Source organism: Eptatretus burgeri, chromosome 7, assembly GCF_056783735.1.
Source record: "Eptatretus burgeri isolate ZD-2024b chromosome 7, Ebu_testis_v1, whole genome shotgun sequence".
NCBI classification, from domain to species: domain Eukaryota; kingdom Metazoa; phylum Chordata; class Myxini; order Myxiniformes; family Myxinidae; genus Eptatretus; species Eptatretus burgeri.
This window is the reverse complement of record NC_140967.1, coordinates 79000490-79027373: the sequence shown is the minus strand read 5'-3', so window position 1 is coordinate 79027373 and position 26884 is coordinate 79000490. Positions and strand designations below refer to the sequence as shown.

General features: G+C 44.0%; 1 protein-coding gene across 5 annotated transcripts in view; it reads right to left on the bottom strand.

Annotated features, from left to right (window-relative positions):
- FNDC3A (fibronectin type III domain containing 3A) overlaps positions 1–26884 on the bottom strand; it is a 397009-nt gene that overhangs the window by 52373 nt on the left and 317752 nt on the right. For all 5 annotated transcript variants that reach the window (XM_085889158.1, XM_085889163.1, XM_085889159.1 and 2 more), the window contains 5 exons: positions 26109–26227; positions 20431–20536; positions 19948–20120; positions 10625–10738; positions 123–272 (listed from right to left, as the gene is read on the bottom strand). In XM_085889158.1, coding sequence (XP_085745284.1) covers positions 123–272; positions 10625–10738; positions 19948–20120; positions 20431–20536; positions 26109–26227 — 662 coding nt within the window. The remainder of the gene's footprint in view (positions 1–122; positions 273–10624; positions 10739–19947; positions 20121–20430; positions 20537–26108; positions 26228–26884) is intronic.

Here is a 26884-nt window from a genome sequence, read left to right as displayed (position 1 = left end):
CGTTGATAAATATAAAACTATAAACTCACACACAACTGTGATAATCCCATCTCAAACTGCAGCTATGTATTGAAAATCACTTTTCAGACTTTCTTATTACTCCCTAACCCAGTCCAAGTCACCTGCACACGGCAAAAATAGTAGCTTGCTGGTTGGAGACCTCGGAGTTCGTAGCTTAGCGCAGGCCCACTGTAAACCTGCTGAAGGCAACCTTCCTCACCACCCCACTCCAAACGGTACTCCGTGACCTCTGCACCATTGTTCAATGGGCTCTGTATAACAGATGTCTTCATTTGGACCAATGCAATTTCTTGGAAAAGAAGACTCCAGGTTCACAAAAAGTGCTTCTAATAAGTCCAACATATTCATCAAGATTCAAATAAAGTGAGGTATTCTGACACCTTTCCTCAAAATTTACAGACTGGCACAGTTCATATTGGTTCCCATGTTTAAGATTGCTCCAACTGTTGCGTCTCAACTGTCACCTCCAAGTAACCAACGTGATGTCATTGCACTATTTCTGTTGGTTTGGTTGGTCCCAGCACCGCGTAAGCGCATGTGTGCATGAGGCACATTGTTAATGCTTTTGTAACGAACGGTGCTATGATGGTGGCCAATGGGCAATGTCAATGTCTTCATGACCTCATTGTTGTTGAACAATTGCTCGACCACAAATTGGATAAAAGAGTACATGCAATGACAAATTAAAGTACAATGTGATGGCGATGATTCATTAACAGCACGATACTGCAGCATTGACATCAGCATTAATGCAATTATGGTACTAATTGCAATTCAACACCAGAGGCTATCTGGATTTAATTTTTGAGTCCTGAAGGAGTGTGCAGAGCAAAATCCAGGGAATTTAGATGTTGCAGGGGCAAGTGTAAACCAACGCGAACCCGTTAATGCAGACAAGGTACGAGATCAGAATTTGTGGTACTGAAATAATATTGGTATGAGAGAGACTTCGGGGCTAACGAAGGATTAATTATTACTTAGTTATTTCATAATGAATGTTGGAGTAAGTGTTTTTTAACCCGTTAGAAACGACCAGGTTTGGTTGTACAGAAAGTTCCTTATTGCCTTCACCCACCTTCCTGTCTATTTTTCATTCTTTACTAAACATTCTTAATCCTTCCCCATTGTAATGTAATCCTTTCCCCAGCAACAGCGTCAAAATGGCGGTTTCACATGTGCGGTTCCAGACGTGGCAGAGGCTATATAAGCCGACAGCGGAGAAGTGCTGCAAAATGATGCCAAGTGGGAGAAGAGAGAAGAGAGGAAATTATGAGGTCGGTGCCATGCTCAGTCCGGCAGTCAGCTAAGCTCGAGCGTGCAGTAGCACAAGATATTCCAGCCATGATAACAGCCATTCCAGTTGCAGTACACATCGACTACAGCCGCAGCATGTGCAACGGGGCCCTCACTTGCAAGCCCGTCAGCACACCACGTGTGCCTCACAAGCATCTCAAAGAGAGCTCTTCTCCACATTCACCCCGGTCATTTCTGTCACATTCTTTTGTCTCTCCTTTGTCCCTGAACAAGTCTGTGTATGTTAAATGAGACAAAGATAGGGGTACAGTCAGCGTTGTTCCAATGGGGTTTTTCTCTTTCGCTTCACTGCTTGATTTATGATGTGTTCCCCACCCCTTTCTTAATTTATTACCCGTGCGTGGAGTGAAAAGGGGGGTTAAGCAATTGTTTCACTGGCTGTATGTCAGTCTCTGATAGAGATGTCAGTCTCGGATTGAGGAACTACCAAATTTCAATTGACTTTTATATTTTGAACACTGTTGAAAACAAATCGGAACATGAACCTGTGGTTTAGCAGTACTCTGGCTCCAAATTTGACAAATTGTACAGAATCTCATCGTGATTGTGCATGCACACAGTAATGTAATCGTTTTAGTCTGTCTACATGTTTGGTCGTCAACAAAATTGGAAATAATTCTAAACAGGAAACTTACTGTTTTAGGGATGTCATAAAGGACACAAACAACATGCACGAAGAACTAATTGAACGTGTTAAATAAGGTGGTGTAATAGATGGTACATCAACGGCAGTCCATTTTCTCCCATGCCCTTTTTCTCAAAACTGCACAGTGTAAGGTGTGATATGAACTCGCGTTAAACCTGTTTTGGTTATAAGCACCGTCACTGTGGATTTTAAGCTGCGAGATCGTCCTCCGGTGTCACCAAATTCCCCTTAAAACTGAAGACGTGGCAAGCTTTTGCAAGCAGACTATAGAATTAATTATTAACCACATCACACCGTGGAGTCACCACACTTGTGTAGGTACGCCTCAACGAGGGTATCATGGGAGTTAATCTCCGACGGTCTCGTGTCGACCTGTTAGAGAGACTGGGTGTGTTGCACTACATTGTCACGTCAGACGGGGTCCATTGACTTGGACCACTCTTTGCCGGAGATTTAAGACTTCTGCTGATGCTGAAACCATATTTTAATTTACTGCATTATTATTAATTCAAACTGCGTTCAGATTTACTATTGCGATTCCCCAAGGTACGCTCAAACAAAGGCCAAAACTGGAGGTGCTGACATGCAAAAGGTGGGAAAACGCTTCTTCAAATTAAAATGGTTTGTTATTAAAGAATACGAAGGATGAGGGAGACAGGATGCTACAAATATGGATGGATGAACCAAGCGGTCAACAGACAAATAGGGATGAGGGAACATGCAATCTTATGTACATAAGAACTAAATAAACCCACTAATGTTGTCAAATACAGGACTCAACCAAGACACAAATGGGCAATTGAGGACTTGAGCAAGGAACAAGACTTTTCTCCAGCACAATGATCTCATGCAGGATGGTAATGGTGACACAGCAGGCAGCACAAAGGCAAGAGGAAGATGAAGAGCTGTGATTTCAGGGAGATGGCATCCTCAGTCTCATGAAAGCTCCTTCACGTGCGGGCAACGACAACAGAGAGGAGAGAGAGGTGTTGACCTTGTCATGGTAAAAGCTCAACTCCAACTGCCATCCACATGCGTGGCCACAGCTTTTATGCCCCAGAGGGACTGTCTCCCCAGCACGTGGTTAGTCCTCCTCATTGGGTGCTTGCTGTCCGGGTGGTACTTCATTGTCCCACCAACTTGGGATTTTTCAGTCGTACCTTTTTACCAGCCATCGCATGGAGTCCTTTTGAAGGAGCCATACAATGACCTCGAAAGGCTCAGGGTGCAATTCCATGGTTGTGCGTGCCACACTTTGCAAGCCTTTGTACCCACAAGAACGTCACCTGGCCTCCAAGCTATTCACCACAAGTTATTCTTAAGAAAACCTATCGAGGGATACACACCCCCCTCCCTTCCAAGTCACAATATTAATATGTAATGAGGTAAACACGATTTTTTCTGAGCAAGCAAATGCATGTTATTCAGAATAGCAATTAACATGCTGCGTGATTATAATAAAAACAACAAATGGCAAAAGCTGCTATTTGTTTTATCTAAGCACTAGGAAGAGTAGGCCTACCTGTCCGAAGTGATGAGAAAAGTTCGCAAAAATATTGGACCCAAGTGATGGGAAAGGTTTAAATTAATCTAACAATGTAATATAATATTTTATGGACTTTAAAAAAGGTTAATTGTGTTGAACTCTTCATTTTGCTCAGAACCAAAGTTCTGAGCTACTTATACCGCCGGCCGTAAAATGGTGGTTCAACATCGGGTGGTAGAGGTTGGATTTGTCCAAAAAGAGGGTAAAATATCTTCATTGTGAAATAAAATTTGGCATCAACATTACTCATGCCTGTTCTCCCATCATTTCAAAAGTGAATGTTGAGCTTTTCAATGTGGTGTGAGAAGCAGCCGCCATAAATGGAAGACAGACGAATGCACGGACAGGCACCACGCTTCACAATATATAATTAGATGACTTCCCTTCCAATGCATCCTAACAGAAAGACACCATTTGAACCATGAAGCCTGTACAATGGTTGCCAACCTATGACTTTTTTATACAGTCAAGGCTCATGGAAGAGCTACAACACTAAATGGATCAGGATGCAACAGGACAAAAGGAACAGTAATGAGAGGGGGGGCACCAACAGTGGAGTTGAAGGACAAAATAGAGGGAGAATTTGACAAACAAGGGGGTATGGAGGAATGGGGTGGACAGGGTAGATACAGAAGGAAACTTATTCCTCACCCCTCCCCCCAATCGTACTTATCCCCCTCCTCTCTACCTTTTGCCCCTCTCCCTCCCCTCCCTCTCTCTCTCCCTCACTCCCCTGTCTCTCCTCCCTCCTCCTCCCTCCCTTCTCTATATGTCTGTGTTCTATCCTTTTCAAACAGCTTTAATTTCCTTTTAATTTTTTCCCCCACATTCCCTAATCAGTTGTTACTTTTATTTGATATTTCATGTACCATTCTCGTTATCCTGAGCGCCTGTGCTGCGAAGCAGCTTCCTGAGCAAGGGTTATACTGGGTGGTTTGCCATTGCCTTCCCAGCAGTAGTTCACACAGGAATTTTAATTTGGCTGCGGTGCCAGCAATAGTTTGCCCACTCTTTGTGAAACACCATGGGGACCTTTAACGTCCATCAACTATCATGTCGGAAGACAAAGTGCCCAGTTTAACGTCCTTTGGAGGAATGACACACACAATGATGATTCACCCAGTCTGTGAAACACCAGAATGACATTTTTATAGCTGGGTCGGGATTCAAAACTGGCTAGACAGTTAGAGGTGAGCATGCATACCTCAAAGTCATCCTGTTGTTGGGTATCTTAACAATGCACTGGTAATGAGCAAATTGTGATTCCATGTTATGTGTGTGTGTGTGTGTGTGTGTGTGTGTGTGTGTGTGTGTGTGTGTGTGTGTGTGTGTGTGTGTGTGTGTGTGTGTGTGTGTGTGTGTGTGTGTGTGTGTGTGTGTGTGTGTATACATATATACATACATATACATGTTAAAAATGTACATATAATAAAAGTCGAATCGGAATCCAAAAAGATTTCTATTGGTGTTCCTGGGTGGTGTAAAATAAAATATGACACACAATAATTACTGTATCTTTAAAAGAGTGAAAAAAATAATTTTGGAGACATGTGACGTGTTCCACGGACCCTATTATTTAATTATACCATGCCAGGTGAGAAGAAAATCAATCTTTCCTAATTTTTTCTGATTTTACTCGAGATTGTCATAATTATTTAGGCCATGAGTTCCGATCTTAAAATATGAAATCAGATTTCGAATATCAGCTTTTAATAAGCCGATACAATATATTATTCAATCTTGCCAGGAGCCAATCACATTGCACCGAGCCTCCTCACACAGCCAATCAGCGTAACAGCAAACAGCCGAATGGACAGCCATCCTCGTATAACATGTATTGATAAAAAATTTGGGATTATTACATGAATCTCCTTTTGGTAACTAGAGCCTGGTGTTGGCTTAGTGGTTAGGGTGGTGGCTTGGGATCCCAGGGTCCTGAGTTCAAGCCCCGTTGGCTGCTGAATTAACACCAGGGGGTTGACTCAGCCTGTCATCCTTCCGAGGTCGGCGAAATGAGTACCAGTGTACTGGTCCCGGTGTATGCCCCGGTTAGAATAGGTGTACCATATCCCTGTGTGTCGTAAGAGGCGACCAGGGTTGGCGTCAGGAAGGGCATCCGGTCATAAAACATTGCCTCAAGAAAAAAAGCCAACCCCTGCACAGCAGGGAAAAATGGCTGTAAAAACGGTCATTTTTTTTTCTCCTTTTGGTAACTGCAACGTTTATGCAAACCATTGCATAATGTCCATTAAATCAAGGTAAATTAGTACAGAAATAAACCTCCCCCCCCAAAAAAAAATGCTGAATGATGATTGTAGTAGTGGTAATGGTGATGGTGCAAGTGGTGGGTGTGTGCTCGTGTGTCGTTTAGAAAAAAAGATTTTCAATTTTGGCTGCCCGCATGTCCCAGAACTTCACTAATGGCATAAGGCACACCGATGACCATGATCAACGGCTGTTCCTGTCCAGATGTTCCCAGTGGGATGTCCCCTACTGATTTCACTAGCTGGTAAGGAAGGTCAATCCACTCAGCAAGTGAAGACAATGAGATCAATGATGCTCCACTTCGTGTCTTAACAAGACGACATCAGATTAACCACTGTTATATCCGAAAGGGTCATTCCCTGCCGAAGCAAAACTCACTTGAGTTTTTTTTCCAAAGTCACTGAATGTGGTACATGGTCTTTTTATGAATGTTTGTCAAACTTTGTCCATTTCCCAGAACCAAGACAACCTGCGTTCAAGTGTCCAAGACATCACAATAATATAGTTCTTGCTCAAATCAAATGTTAGGTGATTAATTATACAAAGCTTTGGGAAGGGTTCACAAACTATAAACATTTCCAGTCACTTTCATTTGAATCTTTAACTCTGCCACTGAAGGTGGACGTAGGTTATGTATTCATCCATGTTTGTCTGTCTGTCTTGCTAATTGTTTTGTGAGCAGGATATCTCAAAAAGTTATGGATAGATTCGGATGAAACTTCGTGGACAGTTTGGGTGTGGCAAGGATGAATTAATTTGATTTTGGTGATTAGGTGAGACCTGATTGGCTATTCTCTCCATTCACAGGTGAGAGATGTGGGTGGGACTTTGTTATTTATATATGAACTGCTTTTGACGTTTGCATGTGGTACATGCTTGGGAACCTCATCGGCATGCATTGCTGTCTGAACTGTCGCTGATAATTCACCAATAAGTGATGAAACTGGCCCGGCAGCTGAGGGTTTGTGTAGCATTGGGATTCTCATGTGTGTACTCTTTGTGAACATATTTATAGGTGTGGAGGAACTCTGGGAAGGGTTTTAAACAGCAAAGTGTTTACCTTGTGTAGGCCTTCTCGGTTGCTTTATGCAGCTTCTTCGGCTTGAAGAGCATGAGACGTGTCAATTTATATATACAGTCATGGCCATAAATATTGGCACCCTTGCACTTTTTTCAAATAATGCACCATTTCTTCCAACAAATTGTTGAAATTTAAAAAGATTTTGGTATTCACATATGTCTTTCTTTGGAATGCAATGGAACAAAACAAAAAAAGCTGAAAAAAAATATGAAATCTTAGTCAATTCCACACATAAATCCTAAAATGGCCTGTACAATATTATTGGCACCTTTTAGAAGTTGTTAGAAATAATTAGATTTCAAGCAGGTAATTCTCCTTTACTTTGGAATTTAACTCACCTGTGGTGAGTTGCGGATGCCTGCAATATAAAAATCACTCAATCAACCAGTTTGAATAGAGAAAATGAGTCATTCTGCTGTTTTGGGTCACTGTGTGTACCACAATGAGCAAAGGGAAAATAAAGAAAACCAGAGAACTGTCTGAGGAGGTCAGACACAAGATTGTCGCCAAGCATACACGATCTCAAGGCTACAAGTCCATCTCCAGAGACCTTGATGTTTCTGGGTCCACTGTACGTAATGTTATCAGGAAGTTTAAGGCCCATGGCACTGCAGCCAACCTCCCTGAACGTGGCCGCAATAGAAAACTTGATCAAAGATTGCAGCGAAGGATTGTTCAAATGGTGGAGAAAGCACCTCGATCAACTGCCAAACAGATTCAAGCTGATTTTCAGACACAATGTCCGGCAGTTTCGACTCACACCATCCATCGTCAACTCGATGAAAGGGGGTTCTATGGTAGCAGACCTAGGAGGACCCCACTGCTGAGAGAGAGACATAAGAAAGCCCAACTGGAGTTTGCCAAAACACACCTGAACAAGCCAAAACCCATCTGGGAGAATGTCCTGTGGACAGATGAGACCAAATTACAGCTTTTTGTGAAAGAACATCATCTCTATGTTTACAGAAACAAAATGAAGCCTTCAAAGAAAGGAACACCTTCTCTACAGTCAAACATGGAGGAGGTTCCGTGATGTTTTGGGATTACTGTGCTGCCTCTGGTACTGGGTGCCTTGAATGTGTGCAAGGCATCATTAAATCAGGAGATTACCAAGACATTTTGGAGCGCAATCTTCAAACCAGTGTCAGAAAGCTGGGTCTCCGTCGAAGGTCATGGGTCTTGCAGCAGGACATTAACCCCAAACACACTTCAAAAAGCACCCAGGAATGGTTCAAGACAAAACGCTGGACTGTTCTGAAGGGGCCAGCAATGAGTCCAGATCTAAATCCCATTGAACACCTGTGGGGAGATCTGAAAACAGCAGTTGGGAGAAGACACCCTTCAAATCTGGGAGAACTGGAGTAGTTTGCACAAGAAGAGTGGGCCAAACTTTCAGTAGAGAGGTGTAGGAAGTTCATTCATGGCTAAAGAAAGTGTTTGACTGCAGTTATTTTGTCCAAAGGCTGTGTTACTAAATATTAAGTCGAGGGTGTCAATAAATTTGTCTGCCATTTCTTCTTATTTTCTGATTTAAAAGGATATGTTAAGTTCTGAATCAAAAATAAATGTTCTGTAATATTAACAGTGAAATAAAGAATTGTGGAGACCAAATACTTTTGTCAATTTCAACTTATTTTTAGAGAAAATTGTGAGTTATTTGAAAAACGTGCAAGAGTGCCAATATTTTTGACCACAACCGTATACAGTAGTCCCCTGCTATATCGCGGTTCACCTATCGCGCCCCCGATTCATCGCGGGTTTTCCCTTGGAACCTTACTAATTTTTTCTGCAGATTCCCCCGGTACATCGCGGTAATAATATATAAAATATAAATTATTTAAGCAATAAATTATAACGCGTGGCGCTCGACCAGTCACACAACGCACGAGACAGTTTCGCTTGTGAACTTCGAATATTTTCTACGTTTTTTCTCCAAGCCCTACGATGCCGCCCAAACGCCCTGCACCTTCTAAGGCTTCTGGCAAGGAACTGAAGCGCCAGAGGAAGGTCCTGACGCTCCAGGAGAAGGTTAAGGTGCTCGATATATGCTTCGGGAAGGAAAAAGGTTTGCCGCGGATGGACGAGCACAGCCAAACCGACCAGACCAGACAAGTCGATCTCCGGCACCTCGAACCCGATCACTGCCAATCCGACCAGACCAGACGAGTCGATCTCCGGCACCTCGAACCCGATCATTCTCAAGCCGACCAGATCAGACGAGTCGATCTCCAAAACCTCGAACCCGATCATTGCCAAGCCGACCAGACCAGATGAGTCGATCCCCGGCACCTCGAACCCGATCATTGCCAAGCCGACCAGACCAGACGAGTCGATCTCCAAAACCTCGAACCCGATCATTGCCAAGCCGACCAGACCAGATGAGTCGATTTTTTTGGGAGGCATCCATTCATTGCGGATTTTCACTTCTCGCGGGGGGGGGGTTGGAACGTAGCCCCCGTAATAAACAGGGGATGACTGTATATATATATATATATATATATATATATATATATATATATATATATATATATATATATATATATATATATATATATATACATACATATACATACATATACATATATATACATATATATATATATATATAAATATATATACATATATATATATATATATATATATATATATATATATATATATATATATATATATATATATATATATATATATATATATTCTTGCGGGCCGAGGACCGGTGGCAAGAGCGACCACAAGTTGGGGGAAGTTACGTCGTAGGCCGTCGCTCACGGATAATTCCATGAGGCGGCAGGTCGCTTAACCGACCGTGGATGCCAATACCTCCATCGCGTAGCGTAGGGTCTTTTTGTCTAGAACCAATTTACCTAATTAACCACGTGGTGTCGTCTACCGGGGAACCACACCCTCGGTACGCCCTGCCCGATCGGGATGTATAAACCAATGTCACCCGCAGGGTGACCCGTATCTTGCCAAAAGGTGACCACGTGTGACTTCTTTAAGGTCACACTGAGGTGATCAGTGCTGCTATCCACCAGGAGCGACTCCTTGAGGAATATCTGTCTACGAAAGATTCCGATGAGAATCGTTCTACAGAGTAACCATGAAAAATATGGTTTTGCCTCATAACGTCACCAAATGACGTCATAATGTCTCAAGCTTGGCATATCTAGAAAGCACTCATCGAGGTGTTCAATTTGAGATACTACACGATATGGTTCCTAAAACTTGAAAATTTTAACCTTGGGGTCAAATATGTTTGACCTCAGGCGCTAACCATGAAGGTCAAGGCCAATCGCCACCAAAAATTAATCAACTGAGCGCCAGACCATGAACTATATTCCCATGAAGTTTGAAGACGATCCGATCAAAATTACTCAAAAAATAAGGGTTTCATCGACTCCCCTGATTTGCGACAAAGTGACCTTGACCTTTGACCTTGCCCTTCAAAATTTTGTGCACTGAAAGGGACCTCTATAGGCCTCTGATATGTGAAGTTACAAAAATTTCCAATGATAACTGTGCTCTGCAGAATTTTTTATACGTGATTACAGACAAACAAACAAACAAACAAACAAACAAAAAAAAAAAAAAACATACAAGCTGACTAACATATCTTGCAAAAACTTCGTTTTGGCAAGATAATTTTTTTTTAATCAACCTGCACAAGCTCAAGGTATAGAGACATAATTATCATGCATACAAAAAACTATGAAGAAATACAGTCAATGATGTGATCAATTGAACAACTCACCTCCCAACTGACAGTGGCACTAGTGGCTGAACGGCAGGTCACCGTGGGGAGCTGGCAAGCTTCTGGGGCACCAGGTCCTGTGGACAGCTCAACCTCCTCTGAGAAGGGGCCAGCCTGAACAACACCACATGAGTACAGACAAGATCCACAACACAACTTCCTAATATTATGTCATTGAAGCCTAATATTATGTCAATACCTTCTTTCATTTCATTTTTCCAGTTGCACCACTACCAATTTATAATAGCTAACTGAGTGAAATGTCGAGTCCCTTTGCTGTCATATTTAACAAGTTGTCCAATTAAGTTATCAAACCAATACCTCGAGTGCAAGCGAGCCAGTCAGTTCCAGTGGGCAGACTTTATTCCTTAATTCGTCAAAACTACAAAATAACCCCCCACTCCCTTCATATCTCAGCATGGGTTTGCCACACTTTCCCATCCTCAAGTTACTTGCTTTTATCTGCATTGTTATTGAGGTATTTTCCAGGATAAATGTTGTTTGATCAAAATTCTGATTATAAAAAAGAATGTGCATATATTAGGTCTTATTAAAGATATTGTTGAACCATTAGCCACTTACAAAGAAGGGACATTAAATATTTTTGAACCATAAATATGACAAAACTTAAGTTCACCAAAATCAATGGATTAAGCCCAGTTTGTATCTACCTTTATCCTTCCCTTCACTCCTCTCCTCACACCAAAACCCTTCAATTTCACCCCACACGGTTTTATCATAAAAATGATTGGAAGGCGATAAACCAATAAGGAATGTCCTTTAGCCCCTCCCCCCATGATGTTTTTGGTTGAATTAATCCAGGACGAATAATCTACAGGGTGGCCATAAAGTGTGCAAACATAGATAATATTATGTTATTCTGTTACAGTTATGCCAGAGTGGTGAGAAAATGGTTGGATGATAATTTCCCAAACTGGATTGGACGACGTGGCCCTGTGGAGTGGGCTGCACGCTTGCCAGATCTGAACCCCCTTGATTACTTCTTCTGGGGTATGCTGAAGGCGCAGGGTAATTCAGTGAAAATCAGAGACACGAATCATCTGAGGCAACGCATCATGGATGCATGTGCAGGGATTGATGGAAATGCTGCATCAATGCAGTGTTTATTGAAATTTTGCACAGCACATTGAACTGTGAATTTCGAATCAGGGACAACACATTGAACATGTCTTGTAATGTCATTGAACATATCATGTATTTTAAAGTAATGTCAATAAACCATTTATAATGTGCATTTACATATGTTTCCAGACTTTATGGCCAACATGTAAAAGCAGGTTGAAGGCAATTGTATGTGCAATTGCTTTGTGGATTGCACTGATACAATCCACAAAGCAATTGCACATACAACTGCCTTCAACCTGGAGTTGAAGGAAAATTTCAACCTTCAAGAAAATTAGTACGTATGGACAGACAACCCGAAAACATAATGCATACATTTATATAATCCTAGCCACCTGGGTGTAGTCGATTCGGTGAGAGCTGATTGTCTATTCCCTCCATTCACAGGTGAGAGATGTGGGTGGGTCTTTCTATGTGTGTGTGTGTGTGTGTGTGTGTGTGTGTGTGTGTGTGTGTGTGTGTGTGTGTGTGTGTGTGTGCGTGCGTGCATGCGTGCGTGTGTGTGTGCGTGCATGCGTATCAGTCAGTGCGTTTCCTCCATAACTCCAGAACCATAGGACCTTGCAGCCTGAAACTTTACATGCATACTAAGAAAACTCCAAGGGAGTGCATGAGTGAAAATTGGATGTTTGGGTGAATTAAAACACCCCGTTTGAAGATAATTAACAGCCTTATTTAATTATATCCTTCATCAGGCGATCCTCAGTCACCTCGCTTTCTGGGGTCTCAAAGCATTTCCTGGGTAACCTCGCTGGGGTCTGAAGCCGCCATGTTTTTTGGCCTGTTCAACCATGCTTTGACTTGGAACAGGCAACAACGATTTCTTAACAATAAAGTTTTTTGTTTTTTTCACATTCCTCACTCATATTATCGAATGCCTGTTTGTTCATCATCGCTACGAATCACTGGGTATATTGCAGTGCTTGTAAACGCCTGGAGACGCCAGCGTTCATGGATTTATTTAATTTGCGTGTATGAATAACCGAGAGAATCTCTTAAATAAAGCATTATTAGGAAATGTAAGCTCCAGATTTGAAAGTATGTAAGCTCCAGACTCCGAAAAAAATGCTGATTTGTGCAATTCCGACATTGCATGGGCGTTTCCGGGTGCATAGTTGGATCGATGGCAATTGGTAATTGCTTGCCAAACCAGACGTTCCATTGCAGTGCTTGCTTGAGTGTTGAAGCCACTTACCGAGCTGTAACGAGCAGTTCGTTTCCCAATCGGGATGGAAAGTCAACAGTTACTACAAGGTAGAGGTGTGTGTACAGCACACACGGACATGGTACACATGGGTAGATTTGGATCTTTACAGACTCTCCACGGGTGTGTGGACATGCCATGACTGTTACGGGTGCCATGGTGGTAAAGTTTCATCCCACATCTTTTGGAGGTTCTATCAGGATTTCCTTTGTCCTGTTTCTAAAGCATGTGGTTATTGGATTTGCTTTAAAAAGGTTTTATGTTTCTCTTTGAGTTTCAAAGCAAAATAAATGTGATCATGCCTGATTTCTGAGCCGTTTGCCGCATTAACGTATTTTCTAAATTACTGAGCCAATTTCTTCTCCACCCATCGCACGCAGCTGTTTGGAAAGAATAATGTTTGTGAACATCTCCCTGAAACGTCGGTATAAATGCAATGTTTGACGGTGAAAGATACTCAAGGTTTCTAGGTTGTATACAGTACGTGCAGGTCAGGTCAGGTATGGGAGAATGCACCAGAGCACCACTTTCCGCTGGTCCTCCAAGGGCCTTTGTCTGGCCATCCCCCAGGCAGATGCTTGGCCCATCCTCATCTCCTTGAGATGTTGATCAATCTGCTACAACCACGAGGCACGTGGTCAGCCCATTGGCCTCCTCCACTCACGAGGCTCCCTCGCTGAGAGAATCTGCTGAGCAGGATCAGCATCAGGAAAACGAGCCACATGTCAGTGCAGCCGAAGCTGACACTTACGGACTATGCAGGTAACACATCTCATTTGAGTCTCTCTCAGCAACTGCTCGTTAGACAAAGTCCGGCCAGCGATAGCCAAGGATTCTCCGCAGACACCTGGTACCAAAGGAATTAAGTCTTCCTCTCAGATCCCTGGTCAGAGTCCAAGTCTCACATCCGTAGAGCAAGACTGGAAACACCAAGGATCTGAAGACTCGGACTTTCATCCTTCTGCATGGGTACCAGCAGCGCCACACCCCAGGCCCGACCCAGACGTCTATTGACCTCTGACTCACAGCCAGCAGAGACATGAATATCACTGACAAGGTAAGTGAATCTCTCCATGACCTCAACATCATTGCCACAAACAGGTACAGACAGGATAGCAGCATCCAAGATGTCATTGAAAGCCTGGATCTTAGTTTTGACACAGGAAACCCATAACCCCAGTGGCTCCAACTCCTTATTCAGCACCTCGAGGGCCCCCAAAAGGATATCCACAGTCTCTGCAAAGATGACTGCATCATCTGAGAAATCAAGGTCAGAGATCTCAACATTCCCAAACGATGCACCGCAACTTTATCTCTCCTACATCCTCCCCATAACCCAGTCCATACAAGTGCTGAAAAGTGCGGGGGCCAGTACACACCCCTGACGAACTCCAGTAACAACTGGAAATAAGTCAGAGATGGTATCACCACATCTCACAGCACACGCAGTACCAGACTATAGTTCCGACATCACAATGATCAGTTTTGGTGGCACCCCACGAAGACCAAGAATTCTGCAGAGGGCATCGCGATTCACTGAAGCAAACGCTTTATGGAGATCAACGTAGGCTGCAAGCAGCCCCTGCCGAAACTCTCGTCTGCGATCTATGAGAACACGAAGAGCAAGGATACGGTCAATCGTTTACCTCTTTGGTGTAGAGCCTGACTGTTCTCGATGCTGGTGCTCAAGGAGATAGGTGGTGAACCCTATCAATAATTACCCGAACAAAGACCTCAATGGCACTGAGAGCAGCGTCACCCCACAGTAGTTGTTGCAGCCTTGGCGATCACCCTTCTCTTTCCGGAGAGAGACAAAAAGGCCCCTCTTCCAGTCAGTTGGGATGATGCCTGTGTTCCAGATAAAGCACATAACTGCATACATGACATGAGTACAGCATTTCCACCGGCCTTGAGAAGTTCAGCATGGATGCCAACAATCCCAGGAGCTTTACCCCATTTCAACCGGTTCATTGCAGCCTGTGTTTCCACAAATGAAGGTGGACCGCATTTGATTGGAGGGTCAGCAATAGGGATAGTAACACCCCTGACATCCAACTCGACAGCTGGTGGATCAGCCTGGTACAGCCTCTCAAAGTAACCGGCCCAACGGGCCTTCACTTCGGACTCCTCTGTCAAGAGCCCACCACCCTCTGCTCTAACTGCAGAACACCGAGGGACGAGCTTGGAGGAACGCAATGCGTGAATTCCCCTGTAAGCAGGACAAGAATCACTTGACCACAGGTGATGCTCTATCCCCTCACAGATTCTTCGCACATTGGCCTCCTTGTCCACCGTGAGTGCACGTACAATTTTACGCCTCAGCTCCCTGAACAGCTCAGCTCTGCCACTCGGCCTGATCCTGCGACTCTCGTCAATGCTATCCAGTGTCTCTTGAGAGACAAAATTCTTCTTCATCCAACGCCAAGTTCCAAGACATCCACCGGCAATATCAAGGACGGTGGTGTCGAAGGCACTCCACAACTCTTCAGGATTCCCCAAAGCACCCAAACCCCCCAAATCCCCACTCAGCCTGTTCGCAAACTCCTCAGCTTCCCTCTCATCCTTGAGCTTGTCAACATCCAGCCTATGCTGGGATGGTACCATTCTCCTGGATTTAAGCTGAAAATTCAGAGTTGCTCCAATAAGCCTGTGGTCGGTATTGAGGAAATGAGCACTCCTGTAGACCCTGCAGTTCTGGATCATCTTCCAGCAACCATCAACGAGCACATGGTCAATGTCCTTTGCCACACCACCAGCGTTGGAATTCCAAGTCCAGCGATGAGCCTGCGGGCGCTGAAACCATGAACCAGCCACCCTAAGTCCATGACTTCTTGCAAAGTCAAGGAACTTAGTGCTATTCTGGTTTACAGTTCCACACCCATGGGAACCAACACATGTCTGATAACCATCCCTATCAGTTCCAATTGATGCATTGAAATCCCCTAAGACTAGAAGAGTATCTCGTATGGGGCACTGAACAACCACAGACTCGAGCATGGCATAGAATGCGTCCTTCACGGTGAGATCACTCGCCTCAGACGGAGCGTATACAGAGAACAGGGAAATGACACCCAAGGAGTGACAAATCCTTCGTCTCATCATTAATACGCTCGTTGACCGGTGTTGCCTCAATTATCATTGGTGTCAGCTTATTGGACACAGCTACAGCAACTCCTTGGTCATGGTAGCAATCAGAGCGACCAGATAAATTGTCGGTGTAACCATCTGCCATAATCTCACCACTATCCCGTCTCCGAACCTCAGAGAGTGCTGCAATACCAATGTGAAACGCTTGAGCTCAGATGATAACAGAGACAGGTGATCATCCTCTCTTCGGGATAGGATATTCCAGGCACTCACCCAAAGGGACTGCCTCAGGTTAACCCAAGGAGACCGCCGACTGGTAGACGACACCTCAGCACCACCCCGACGCACACTTCAGCAATCTGACTCAGGAAGGTTGCTCTATGGTTTTCCTCCTAGCATCAAAGAGTGGGGGTCCAGAAGGCTTTGCCCCAATCCCGTCATCCAGTGAGCTGCCCTGCGGAGAGCAGCTGCACAGGAGGTACTCCCACGGAGTGGGTTTTCAGATTTCTTTGTGGTATGTTTTGCGGAATGAAATGTTTTACGGTAGCCGGAATGCAAATCCTGCCACTAACCTCCAAAAAAAAGTAACCCAACTGCAGGAGGACGTCCGCAGACACAGTTGGGCACTCGCGCTACAGTTTGGAGTAGAATTATTGCTATACGAAAACCGGGTTTCCAAACTGCAACTTGCCGGGTTTTGCGCTTCCAAACCTCACTGAGCAGGGCTTCAAAGTTGACTTGATAGCTGAAGTAGATTTCTGGTCCAGCAGAGGTTGACTAACTCTGAAAATCAATTGGTAAACAAGTTGCTCTCCTAAAAGCCAAACATTTTTCCTGAATACCTTTGATCGAATGAAAATTGCTCTTAAGAATGTTAGGAGGAGCATTTCAGACATAGAAAGTGCTTTACTGAGAATGCCTGAGCAATGAATTAAGCAGAGAGAAATACAGTACCCCAAATTTGCTTTGTTATATCCACCGCTGCTTGTTCGCAGTGCATTTTTACCTCTGCCACCAAAAGTGGATGGAGGTTATGTTTTCACGTCTATCTGCTGGTCTGTCGGTCCATCTGTCTGTCTGAGCAGTGTATCTCAAAAAGTTGTGGACAGATTTGATGAAATTTGGTGGAGAGGTTGGTTGTGTGACAAGAACGAATTTATTTGATTCAGGTGAAGATCCGGATCTGGATCCGAATACGAGAATTTTTTTAATTTTCTGAGTGATTCTTGATGATTAAGAGATGGGGCCAAAAACGATATATTGTTGCAAATCTGGAAGCCATGAGCACACAACATACAGGTCCTATAGATCAGTTTTATCGGTAAGTACATGTTGCCAGTTCGGGTCCCGTCCCTGGTCTAATGGGTAATTAAATGTTCATGCGCTGTGCAGTTATTTTGATCGTTTGGGTTTTTCTTTTATTTTTACACCAACATCAACGCCGACCACACCGCATCACCCTCACCATCACTGCTTCCTTCACCTCGATCTGGCCGACGTCATGGTGGGCGGAGTTCAAGGAGGAGCCGCACGGCGGCCCTCGACCAATCAGCGTGCAACAAGTGAGGTGACCATCGCCCGGCCAATCAGATCCCGCGATAAGAGGAAAGGGCTCCGCGTGACGTCACCACGCCCCCGGGCCAATCAAGGAGCTTGCCGCCCGTTTTGGCCAGTGAGAGAGACGAAGAGCGATTTTGCGCGCCAAAACCAGCCAGTGAGATAGGGAGGGTCACGAGGAGGCGCCCCCCCCTCTGAAGAGGGGGGTATAATTATAGGCGCGGTCTGCGCATTCGGTTCTTCTGGGTCTGGCATGGTCTGTGCGTTCATGTTGTTCTGGTCCTGGCAAGAAGTCCGCGCACGGGTTCTGGTTCTGAGAGTTCTGGCAGAGAAGTGTGAACATCTGCGCGCAGGGCGATCACGTTCAAAAGGCGTCTGCGCACGGAGTGGTCGGTGCCAGAAAGGGTCTTCTCCTGCCAGCTTTCGCCCTGCCGACTTCGTTCGCCCGGAGCCCGGTCGTGAGGGCATCTGGTTCGCCTGGATCGTTCGGATCGTGCTGGGGGTCCAGTTCTGCCCCGAGGACCTGGTCCCTGAAGACCGCACGAGGCAGACAGGTCCGAGATAAGCCTCAATAAAGACCATTTGGTCCGATCATTTTGGGTGTGTGCGTGTGTGTGTTCGTGGCACCAGTCAGATAAGTAGTGAATTGTATAAGTGCCGTGCTGTACATACGTGCCTTTAATATTCGGTTTAACTCTATCCTTATGTGCTCCCCTCATTCCCCCATTGTAAATAAACATTCACATTTGTTAAATGTTTCAGCTCATTCGTGTCTTTTCCTCCATTGACTTAGCATGCTGCGTGTTGGGAAGTTAGCCAGGCTATTGCCGCTGTAACGGGATATTTGGGACCGACGGATCTCGGCAATCAAACTGCTCGGATCGCACGCGATTCGAGTACGCTAAGTGAATCGTTCCGTACGAGCATCGTCGAGGGTGAATTTCCCCGGTAGTTTGGACCACGTGGGTATTTAGGTAAATTGAAATTGGCAATTGACCCTACCCCACATGGTCTGTCTATTGGCGAACTTCGGTCCAATAAGGGATCCGTACTTTTCCGGAGTTTTCCGAAAAGGTACGATCTGAATTCTGGGCGATCGGTCGAGCCGACTCTGCAGCTCCATCTCACGGCCGTGCTCGCAGCCGACGCCCGGCCCCACAACAATATAGCATGACATTTTCTCGAGGCACGAAATATGAAACGGATGATCGACTCGACACGAGATGTGGTGGAGGGAGTTTTTGGGGGGGACCTTTATCACACAATTCTGTGATGAAGTCATCGGACACATTGTTTGTGGAAACCTTCCTACACCATGTGATGTTGCAGATGGCACTGGAAAATGTACCATCTGTTGAAGATCTCTGTTCCTGGAACTGTATTTTCCAAGATGGTACAAGCCTACCTGTCACTGACTCCTCACAGTATTGGACCTGAATATGCTGTTTCATGTCATAATAACCTGAAGGACCCCACATAGTCCAGCTATTCGAGCGAAGCCATATACAGTCAGATTACATTTCACTCAAATCATGGAACGGCACACTATGATCCTTGACTGGCACCTCCCTCCCACTGAAAGTCCTCAACTCCTTCCAAAGTTGTTGCATCTTGACTCTCACCTTCCTCACGCTCATAAAAATAAACAGGCATTCCAATGTTGAAACAGTGGAATATGTAACGCTTTCTGCTCCCCAGTCATGCTATCACCGACTTCACAGAAACCCGTCAAATTTTAAGAGAAAATAGTCAGAAATAATAGCAAACCTGCATAACCTTCGTAGTAAAAGTGTTGCTTGAGACAAAGGGTTCTAAAGTGTAATCCTAAAGGGTATATTCGAAGGGGTTCCAAAGGTTAATTCTATAAGGTTCTAAAGGGTAGTTCTAAATGATTCTAACGGGTGATTATAAGGGGTTTTAAACTAAAGGGGCTATAAAGGGTAATTCTAAAAGGTTCCAAAGGGTCATTCTAAAGGGTTTCTAAATTGGTGGCTGCAGTTTATAAATTGTGGGTGGAGTCAGGTGAACTGTCTAACCGATGCGTGGAACTCGCAAGCACGGCCATTTTTATAGTATATATACAGAGGATATTTTTATTTACAGTACAAGCTTTATATATTTTATTCCTTTCCAACAATTACATGCCTTTGATACAAACAACGCAATGCTTTATTATACTGTACATTATATTTATTTGATTTCTTTGTTTTATTTAACAGTACTGTGTTTTTTTAACCATTGTTGCACCCCATCACAATAAGGCTTGATCACACAATGACATCCATTAAAAAATTTTTATTTCATTTGAATAAAGAAAGTATTACTACCTTACCCCAGCACGGTTGGCTGCACGGACATGCAGCTTGTAAGGTCGACCTGGAAGTAGGCCATGTACCGTGCACTCAACATCAGGGCCATGGTACACCTCCCTCATTTCTGTGCCTGGTGTCCCCAACTCCAGTGTGTACTCTAAGACTGCACAGCCACCATTTACAGCAGGAGTGCCTGGGCAGGAACACAAAATGGCTTTTGGAGGTAGCACAAAAGTACATCCCCAACATAAAGCAAGTAGTACAGACAGGCAAGCATCACGGCTCAGGGTGCACTAAACGTGAAAGAACTAACAGATACCATGCTATTCCTACATCAATGATCATAGGAGACAAACGGCTGTGTTTGAAGTCACAATATATTGTAAAATCCTTTCAATCACAACAAAACATTATGAAGGAATCAATGACAGCAGCAGCAACAAAGATAACTACACAAAACAGGAGATTGGTGACAGATGAAGGGCTCTGATAGTTTGCCTTACCCCATCTGAGATGAAGCTCCCGAGCTCGGCTTTTTCCCACCAGCCGGGGAAGTGGAGGTGCACCAGGTGGTAATGGGGGTGTCTCAACATTCAGCACATCCGAATACTGCAAAGACAGATGAAGCTACAATTGTGGCTGAGTGGGAAAGATACCAGAATGTGGGTTCAAATTCATCTGAGGGCAGTAGTATTAGACTGGGTGCCAGCATTTGAGAAAGGCCTTGAACAATGAGTTTGTTGCACCCCATCACATTACTTTCTTTGCATCATCTGAAAGGTCTGTCTTTAAGGTTTAATTTGCGCCATCGAGTCTGGCATTTCACTCAGGCCGGCTGGCAGGGACTTCAAGCAGCCATCAAACTTCTGGACTGGCCTCCCATCTCGACTTCCTCCGACATCAACTCGTCCTGGGAATTCTTTCAAAGAAACTTGCTCTACCTCATGCACAGATTCATCCCATCTCATCTTCAGTTGTCCTACCCTTCCTCCTGCCCATGTACACTGAAGCATGTGGTGAGGCAGTTGTCCTGAAACAACTTGCCTTTGCCTCACGGAGGGCTAATCCAACTGAAGGCAATCTCAGTTCCTTCCACAAAGCTCAGAACAAGTGTGTCTCCACCCTCAGAAGAGCCAGAAATAAACATCTTTCTAATCTCAAATGTGATCTCTCAAACCTGTCTCCCTCTGAAAAATCCTGGTGGCATCTAGTTAAGTCTGTTTCTGGTGTATGTTACTTGTCCATCCCCTACCTTCCCTCAAATGGCTGCACAGCTGACACGGCACGTGAAAATGCCGAATGCCTAAAACTCCATGTTTGCTTCTAAATCTTGTGTCACAAACCCATCACTTTCTATACCCACCTTACTCAGGCACACCCAGCTGCTTCTGCTCTCCCCAACAATGCATGGATATCCTCATTGCCAGACATGAAATCAGAGCCATCTCCCTAGACATATCGCGTGCTTTTGACACGGTCTGGCACCCTTCCCTGCTCACCAAACTCCCTTCCTATGATATCCAATGACATCTCCACTCATGGCTCACAGACTTCCTCTCCTGTCGCAGCCACAGTGTGGCCCTAAATGGAGTTCTTTCATCCCCTCTTCCTGTCCAGGGTGGAGTTCCTCAAGGCAGTGTTCTGGGCCCTGTTCTTTTTCTGGTTTTCATCAATGATCTTTCTCACTCCCTGGAAAATCCTCTATCTCTTTGCTGATGACTGCACCCTCTGCCGTACAATCTGTCATCCCTAAGATCAGCAAGCAGCAGCCTCTTCACTCTGCAGATCTGGATAAAATCACAAGCTGGTCCAACACGTGGAACATGTCTTTCAAAACTGAGAAATTTCACACTCTCACTATGCATCCATCCATCCATCCATCCATTGGAGCCATACTCTGTGCAGAGCGTTGGTGCTGCCTAAGCAGTCTGCTTGGCTATTGGGCACAATCCTGGACGGGTCGCTACTCCGACACACGATACCAGAAAGCTGGCACTCATTTTGCCGACCTCAGAAGGATGACAGGCAGAGCCAACCCCACCTGATATTAATTCAACATCCGAGTGGGATTTGAACTCGGGATCCTGGGATCCCAAGCCGACCACCCTAACTAACCATTAAGCCAACAACAGGCATGCATTTTCCCATGTTGTTTAAACTTGGCACACAGATAATAAAGGATGGCTTCACTATGTCACTCCGAAAGGACAGTCTGTAACCCCCCCCCCCATCTACTTTCTCAACAATCTTCTTGAAGAAGTCCTTTCATTCAAGCTTCTGGGTCTCACTATCTGCCATGATCTTTCTTGGGAAAGCCACATTTCCAAGCTGACCTCCAACATCAGTCGCCGACTGGGCATCCTCCGTCATGCAAGGTCCTTTCTCGGCCCACCTGAGCTCCTGACCACAAAAAAAGGTTTCATCTGCAGTCTAATGGAGTACTGCTCTCCCCTTGGACTGGTGCTCCTGCCTCTCACCTTTCTCGGCTTCACGCTGTGGAAACCAAGGCATTTAGGATCATTGGTATCTCCCGCGATGAAGCTGAGTCTTTGGGTCTATCATTCTCTCACCGCAGGCAGGTCAGTGGTCTTTCTGTCTTCTATCATCAAATCTTCGGCCTCACCCCCCCCCCCCCCCAGCTCCCCGCTCTGTCTCTGTCCACCTCATATTTCCGCAGGGCACTCAAGGACCGCCAGCAACCCCATTCTGGTAAAACTACCAAAATCAAGAATCACTGCTCACCTTCACTCTTTCATTCCACTTTTTTTCCTGCCTTTGGAACAAACTCCTACACTCTCTTCAATCCTACTCTTCCCTCCAGGTCTTCAAAATAGTTGTTCACCACCATCTCTTATCTTCCCCCATCCAAAACCACAATCTTTTCTACCTCTGCACATTCGCCCCAAACTCACCTTCAAATTCCCTGATTTCCTTCCTGAAAGTCCCTGTAGTGTCCATGTCGTTTACCCCATGTACTCCACCCCATCCCTCTCCCTTCCACAGATCTCCTCATGTTTCTGTTCCACACTGTTATTTCATTCCCTCTCCCACCCCTCTCATCTCCTGCTCCTCTTGTACGTTCTGTGTTCGCTCTCATACAAGCCTCGACAGTGTGTCCAAAAATAATAACAATAATAATAATCAAGACCATGTGGACACCTTGTATCCCCCACCTATTAAGGAAAGTACAGGTTTTTATCTAACTCTCGCGTGGCCAAAATATTATTCACGATGTGAGGGAATATTATGGAAGGTAGATACATCATGCAGATGAGGACTTCTCATAGTCTGTGTCAGGCCTTTTTTTTCCCCCACATGTGACCTATATGCCTTAGCATTTCCCCTCTGCATGGCAACAAACAGCCTCCAATCATCTTAACTGGTTTGATGAAAGCATGCTTTCAAACAGCCTTGTGTCAAGTCACAAATCGAGAATCAGTATTTTTGTATGAATGGTCAATTTGAAGCTATATTTTTTTTTACACAATATACCTTGATTTAATGGCCTCTCTGAGACTTGTACTCCAGGATTATATAACAAAGGCCACCAAAAATTCGTTTCTACAAGAACAAAACATATCAGTAAGTTGTTAATGTTATTCTTCATCAGAAAAATCTACTTCCAAGTCCCTGTTGCGAGTTTACACGTTGGCTTCAAAATTATACGATAGAGACCACCATACATTTGATAACCATCACAAAAATGAGACGTCAGTTTGTTTTGTATTTCATTCATCAGAGGCGTCAGATTCTGAGTCCCTGTTGCAATAACTTTCTCCTGTGTTTACAAAGATTCTGACAGGAGTCTTCCCGTTTGCATGTGCAAGCTGCAGTGCAAACAATGCCTGAACAGCCATTCGGATATACCAATGGCTAGGATGCTGCGAGTGCCAGGTTCTTACTGGACCTGCCTTTGTGACAACATCTACAGTACAAGGGTGGCTCAAATGTGATGTGCACTCTTGATTCTAAAAGGCAGATTCATGTTTGTAGACGAATAATTTTTGAGAATATTTGGCTGTATAGTGTTGGTAACAAATACCTGTAATCGAATTTCCTGCTAAAATGCATGTGGTGAAAAACAAGATTGTCAAAAGTGAGGAAAGAAAGAAAGAAAAGAACTCGAACTGCACTCAGTAGAGCGGATACCTCCATCAGGCTGAACACTTTATGTTTTCTATCCTACTGATAGGCCGGATCTGCAATCGGACCTAAAGAAAAATCGAATCGGCTTCTTCTTGTCACCTACCCAACTCATCCATCAAATTTCGTCTGAATCTGTCCATAACTGATGGAGCTATCGTGCTATATGCTGAATCATTTCTTTTGGCCCCATCTCTCAATGGTGAACAATCACAAAAAATTACCTTAGCATAACCTTTGACCTTTGATCACAACGCAAAAATTTACTCGGTTAATATTTACATCATTATACATACTTGCACCAAGTTTGATTAAAAAAAAATCCCATCACTGGTTCACAAGTTAGCATGGAAAGAGAATTTTTCTCTGGGGACTAATAGGACCTCTGCCTTTGACCTCTTGACTCCATAATCTAATCAATTTATCTTTACATCATTATACATACCAATTGACTTAGATCTCTTCAGCATTCACCTGACATGACCTCTGACCTTTGACTTCTTGATGCCGAAATCGAATCAGTTCATCTTTGCATCATAATATATACTTGTATCAAGTTTGGTCGGACAGCCCGAAAACATCACCTTCGTCCACCTTCGGTGGGACAGCAAGTAGTTACGAAATGTCTGTTCAATAAAAACATCAAGTCTTCAGATGTCTTTCGATGATTGGCTGCACAGTATTGCAATTGGCAATGATTGCCTGTCAAGGATATTCACATTGACGAGTACAGGGAGGCAAGATATTTTTTAAATGAAGAATTATGTTGTGCATTGGTTGTGTGCACATCTTGAAGAATTTGACACTGAAAATACAGTAAACCCTCAAATATCACGGGTTCCAATATCGCGGGTTTCTAACACTCGCGAGCAACCTATTGTGTTATGATTTCAGTATCGCGGAATTTAATTTTAGCCAATCGCAGTTTTTCAGCTGAGATGAGTCAATGTTTGTGTCCGCGTATACGATTACCTCTCATTACGAGTCTTTTCTTGTTTGTTTCTCGCGCACCATTAACTGTAGTAATCAGACCAGCATACAAGAATGAAGATAAATTAAATAATGAATCATTATCAAACAGGAAATGACATAACGAGATCCTGTAATACTAGATCTACCATATCTAGTAAAAAATAAAAACAAAAATTAATAATGGCGCCTAAATGTAAAGCGATGGACAAAATTAACCATGCCAAAATGCAGAGAAAGGTGACGACATTATGCGAATAAGTAGAGTTGTTAGATACATCGGCAAGAAGTGAAAGTGAGGCATCTGTTTTGCTGCCATTATGGGATCAATGACTCAACTATGTGTAAACGTGAATCAAAGATCTGTGGAAGGGTTCTTGCAAGCAAAGTATAAAAGGCTCATTCTTGTGTTTTCTATTTATGGAGAGAACAGTAACATACAGAGAACAGAACTGTACGTAACATGTTTACCCTCACCCATATCGCTGTTTTGGAATAAATTTAAAAGGTAAAACATATGTGTTTTTGTTGAATTTACACTGTATTTATTGTACTTACATGTTTATTTCAATGTTAACATGCTTTATATATATTTTACATTTTTATTTCAATTGTGATGTGTTTATTTATGACTGCCGTCGATCTTCCTTGATATTTTCTTGAAGTCCAGGAACCGATCCCCCACTTTCCCATTGGCCGTTGGTTTCCACGATCGCAGTTTTAACTTTCGCAGAATTTTCCAGGATCCTCACCCCCACGATATTGGAGGGTTTACTGTACACAAAAGATCCCTCTCTATTTAGCCAATTGTGTGTTAAAAAGTGGAGAATACCTTTGATAATGCATGTGCTACCAGCACAAGAAGTCCCTGCCAAATTTGAAGCAGCCTGTATCATATTAACCAGCAAGTAAACAAAGTAAGAGTGGCATCAGCTGAAAATATTTAAGAAACAAAAAATAGCATTTTACTTTGTGTAGATACGGGAGTGCAAATATAGGAGGTAGGGGGTGGATATGAGGGTGGAATGGCACATATACTCTGAAAATAGTGGTTGCATGTGATTCTCACTTGGCTCTGCCCACCCACATTGTAGCAACAGCAACGCAGACTATGTGTGTTGCCGGGCTGCAACTGGTCACACACATGCTCACGTCCATGGCCGCTATACACCACATCCCACTGTTGTGCTGATCACACAAAGAACAAGAAGAACAAGAAGAACAAGAAAAAGAGCAATCAGAGATTGCAGACACTCGGCAGGATTTGTTTTGTGTGGTGTTTGTGTAGTTTTGTGTGGTGTATTTTGTGTAGCGTTTGTGTACTGGTGTGTTATGTAATAAATAAGACATAATTAGAACTGCCACTTCATAATTGCTGATAGTGATGACTGGGTACCAAGACGCCCCGCTTTGATGCAACCCCGCTTTGATCAGACACCTGACCCTGACCCATGACATTTATTATCATTCAATTGAATTCAGAATGGTATTAAAATAAATTAAATTCAATAGCCTGGTGTTGGCTTAGTGGTTAGGGTGGTGGCTTGGGATCCTAGGGTCCTGAGTTCAAGCCCCGTTGGCCACTGAATTAATACACCAGGGGTTGACTCAGCCTGTCATCCTTCCGAGGTCAGCAAAATGAGTACCAGTGTGTACTGGTAGAGGGACACTGAATCACGACACAGTCACACTTCCAAGAAATGAGAGCTACCCCAGCAGCTAAGCTGCCAAATGCAAGAAGAAGAAGAATTCAATTCAGATCAAATGGAAGACCAGATTAGATCTCATACGAGCCTCGACAAGGTACACAAAAAAAGTAAAAATTGGTACAATCCTGCATTGGAG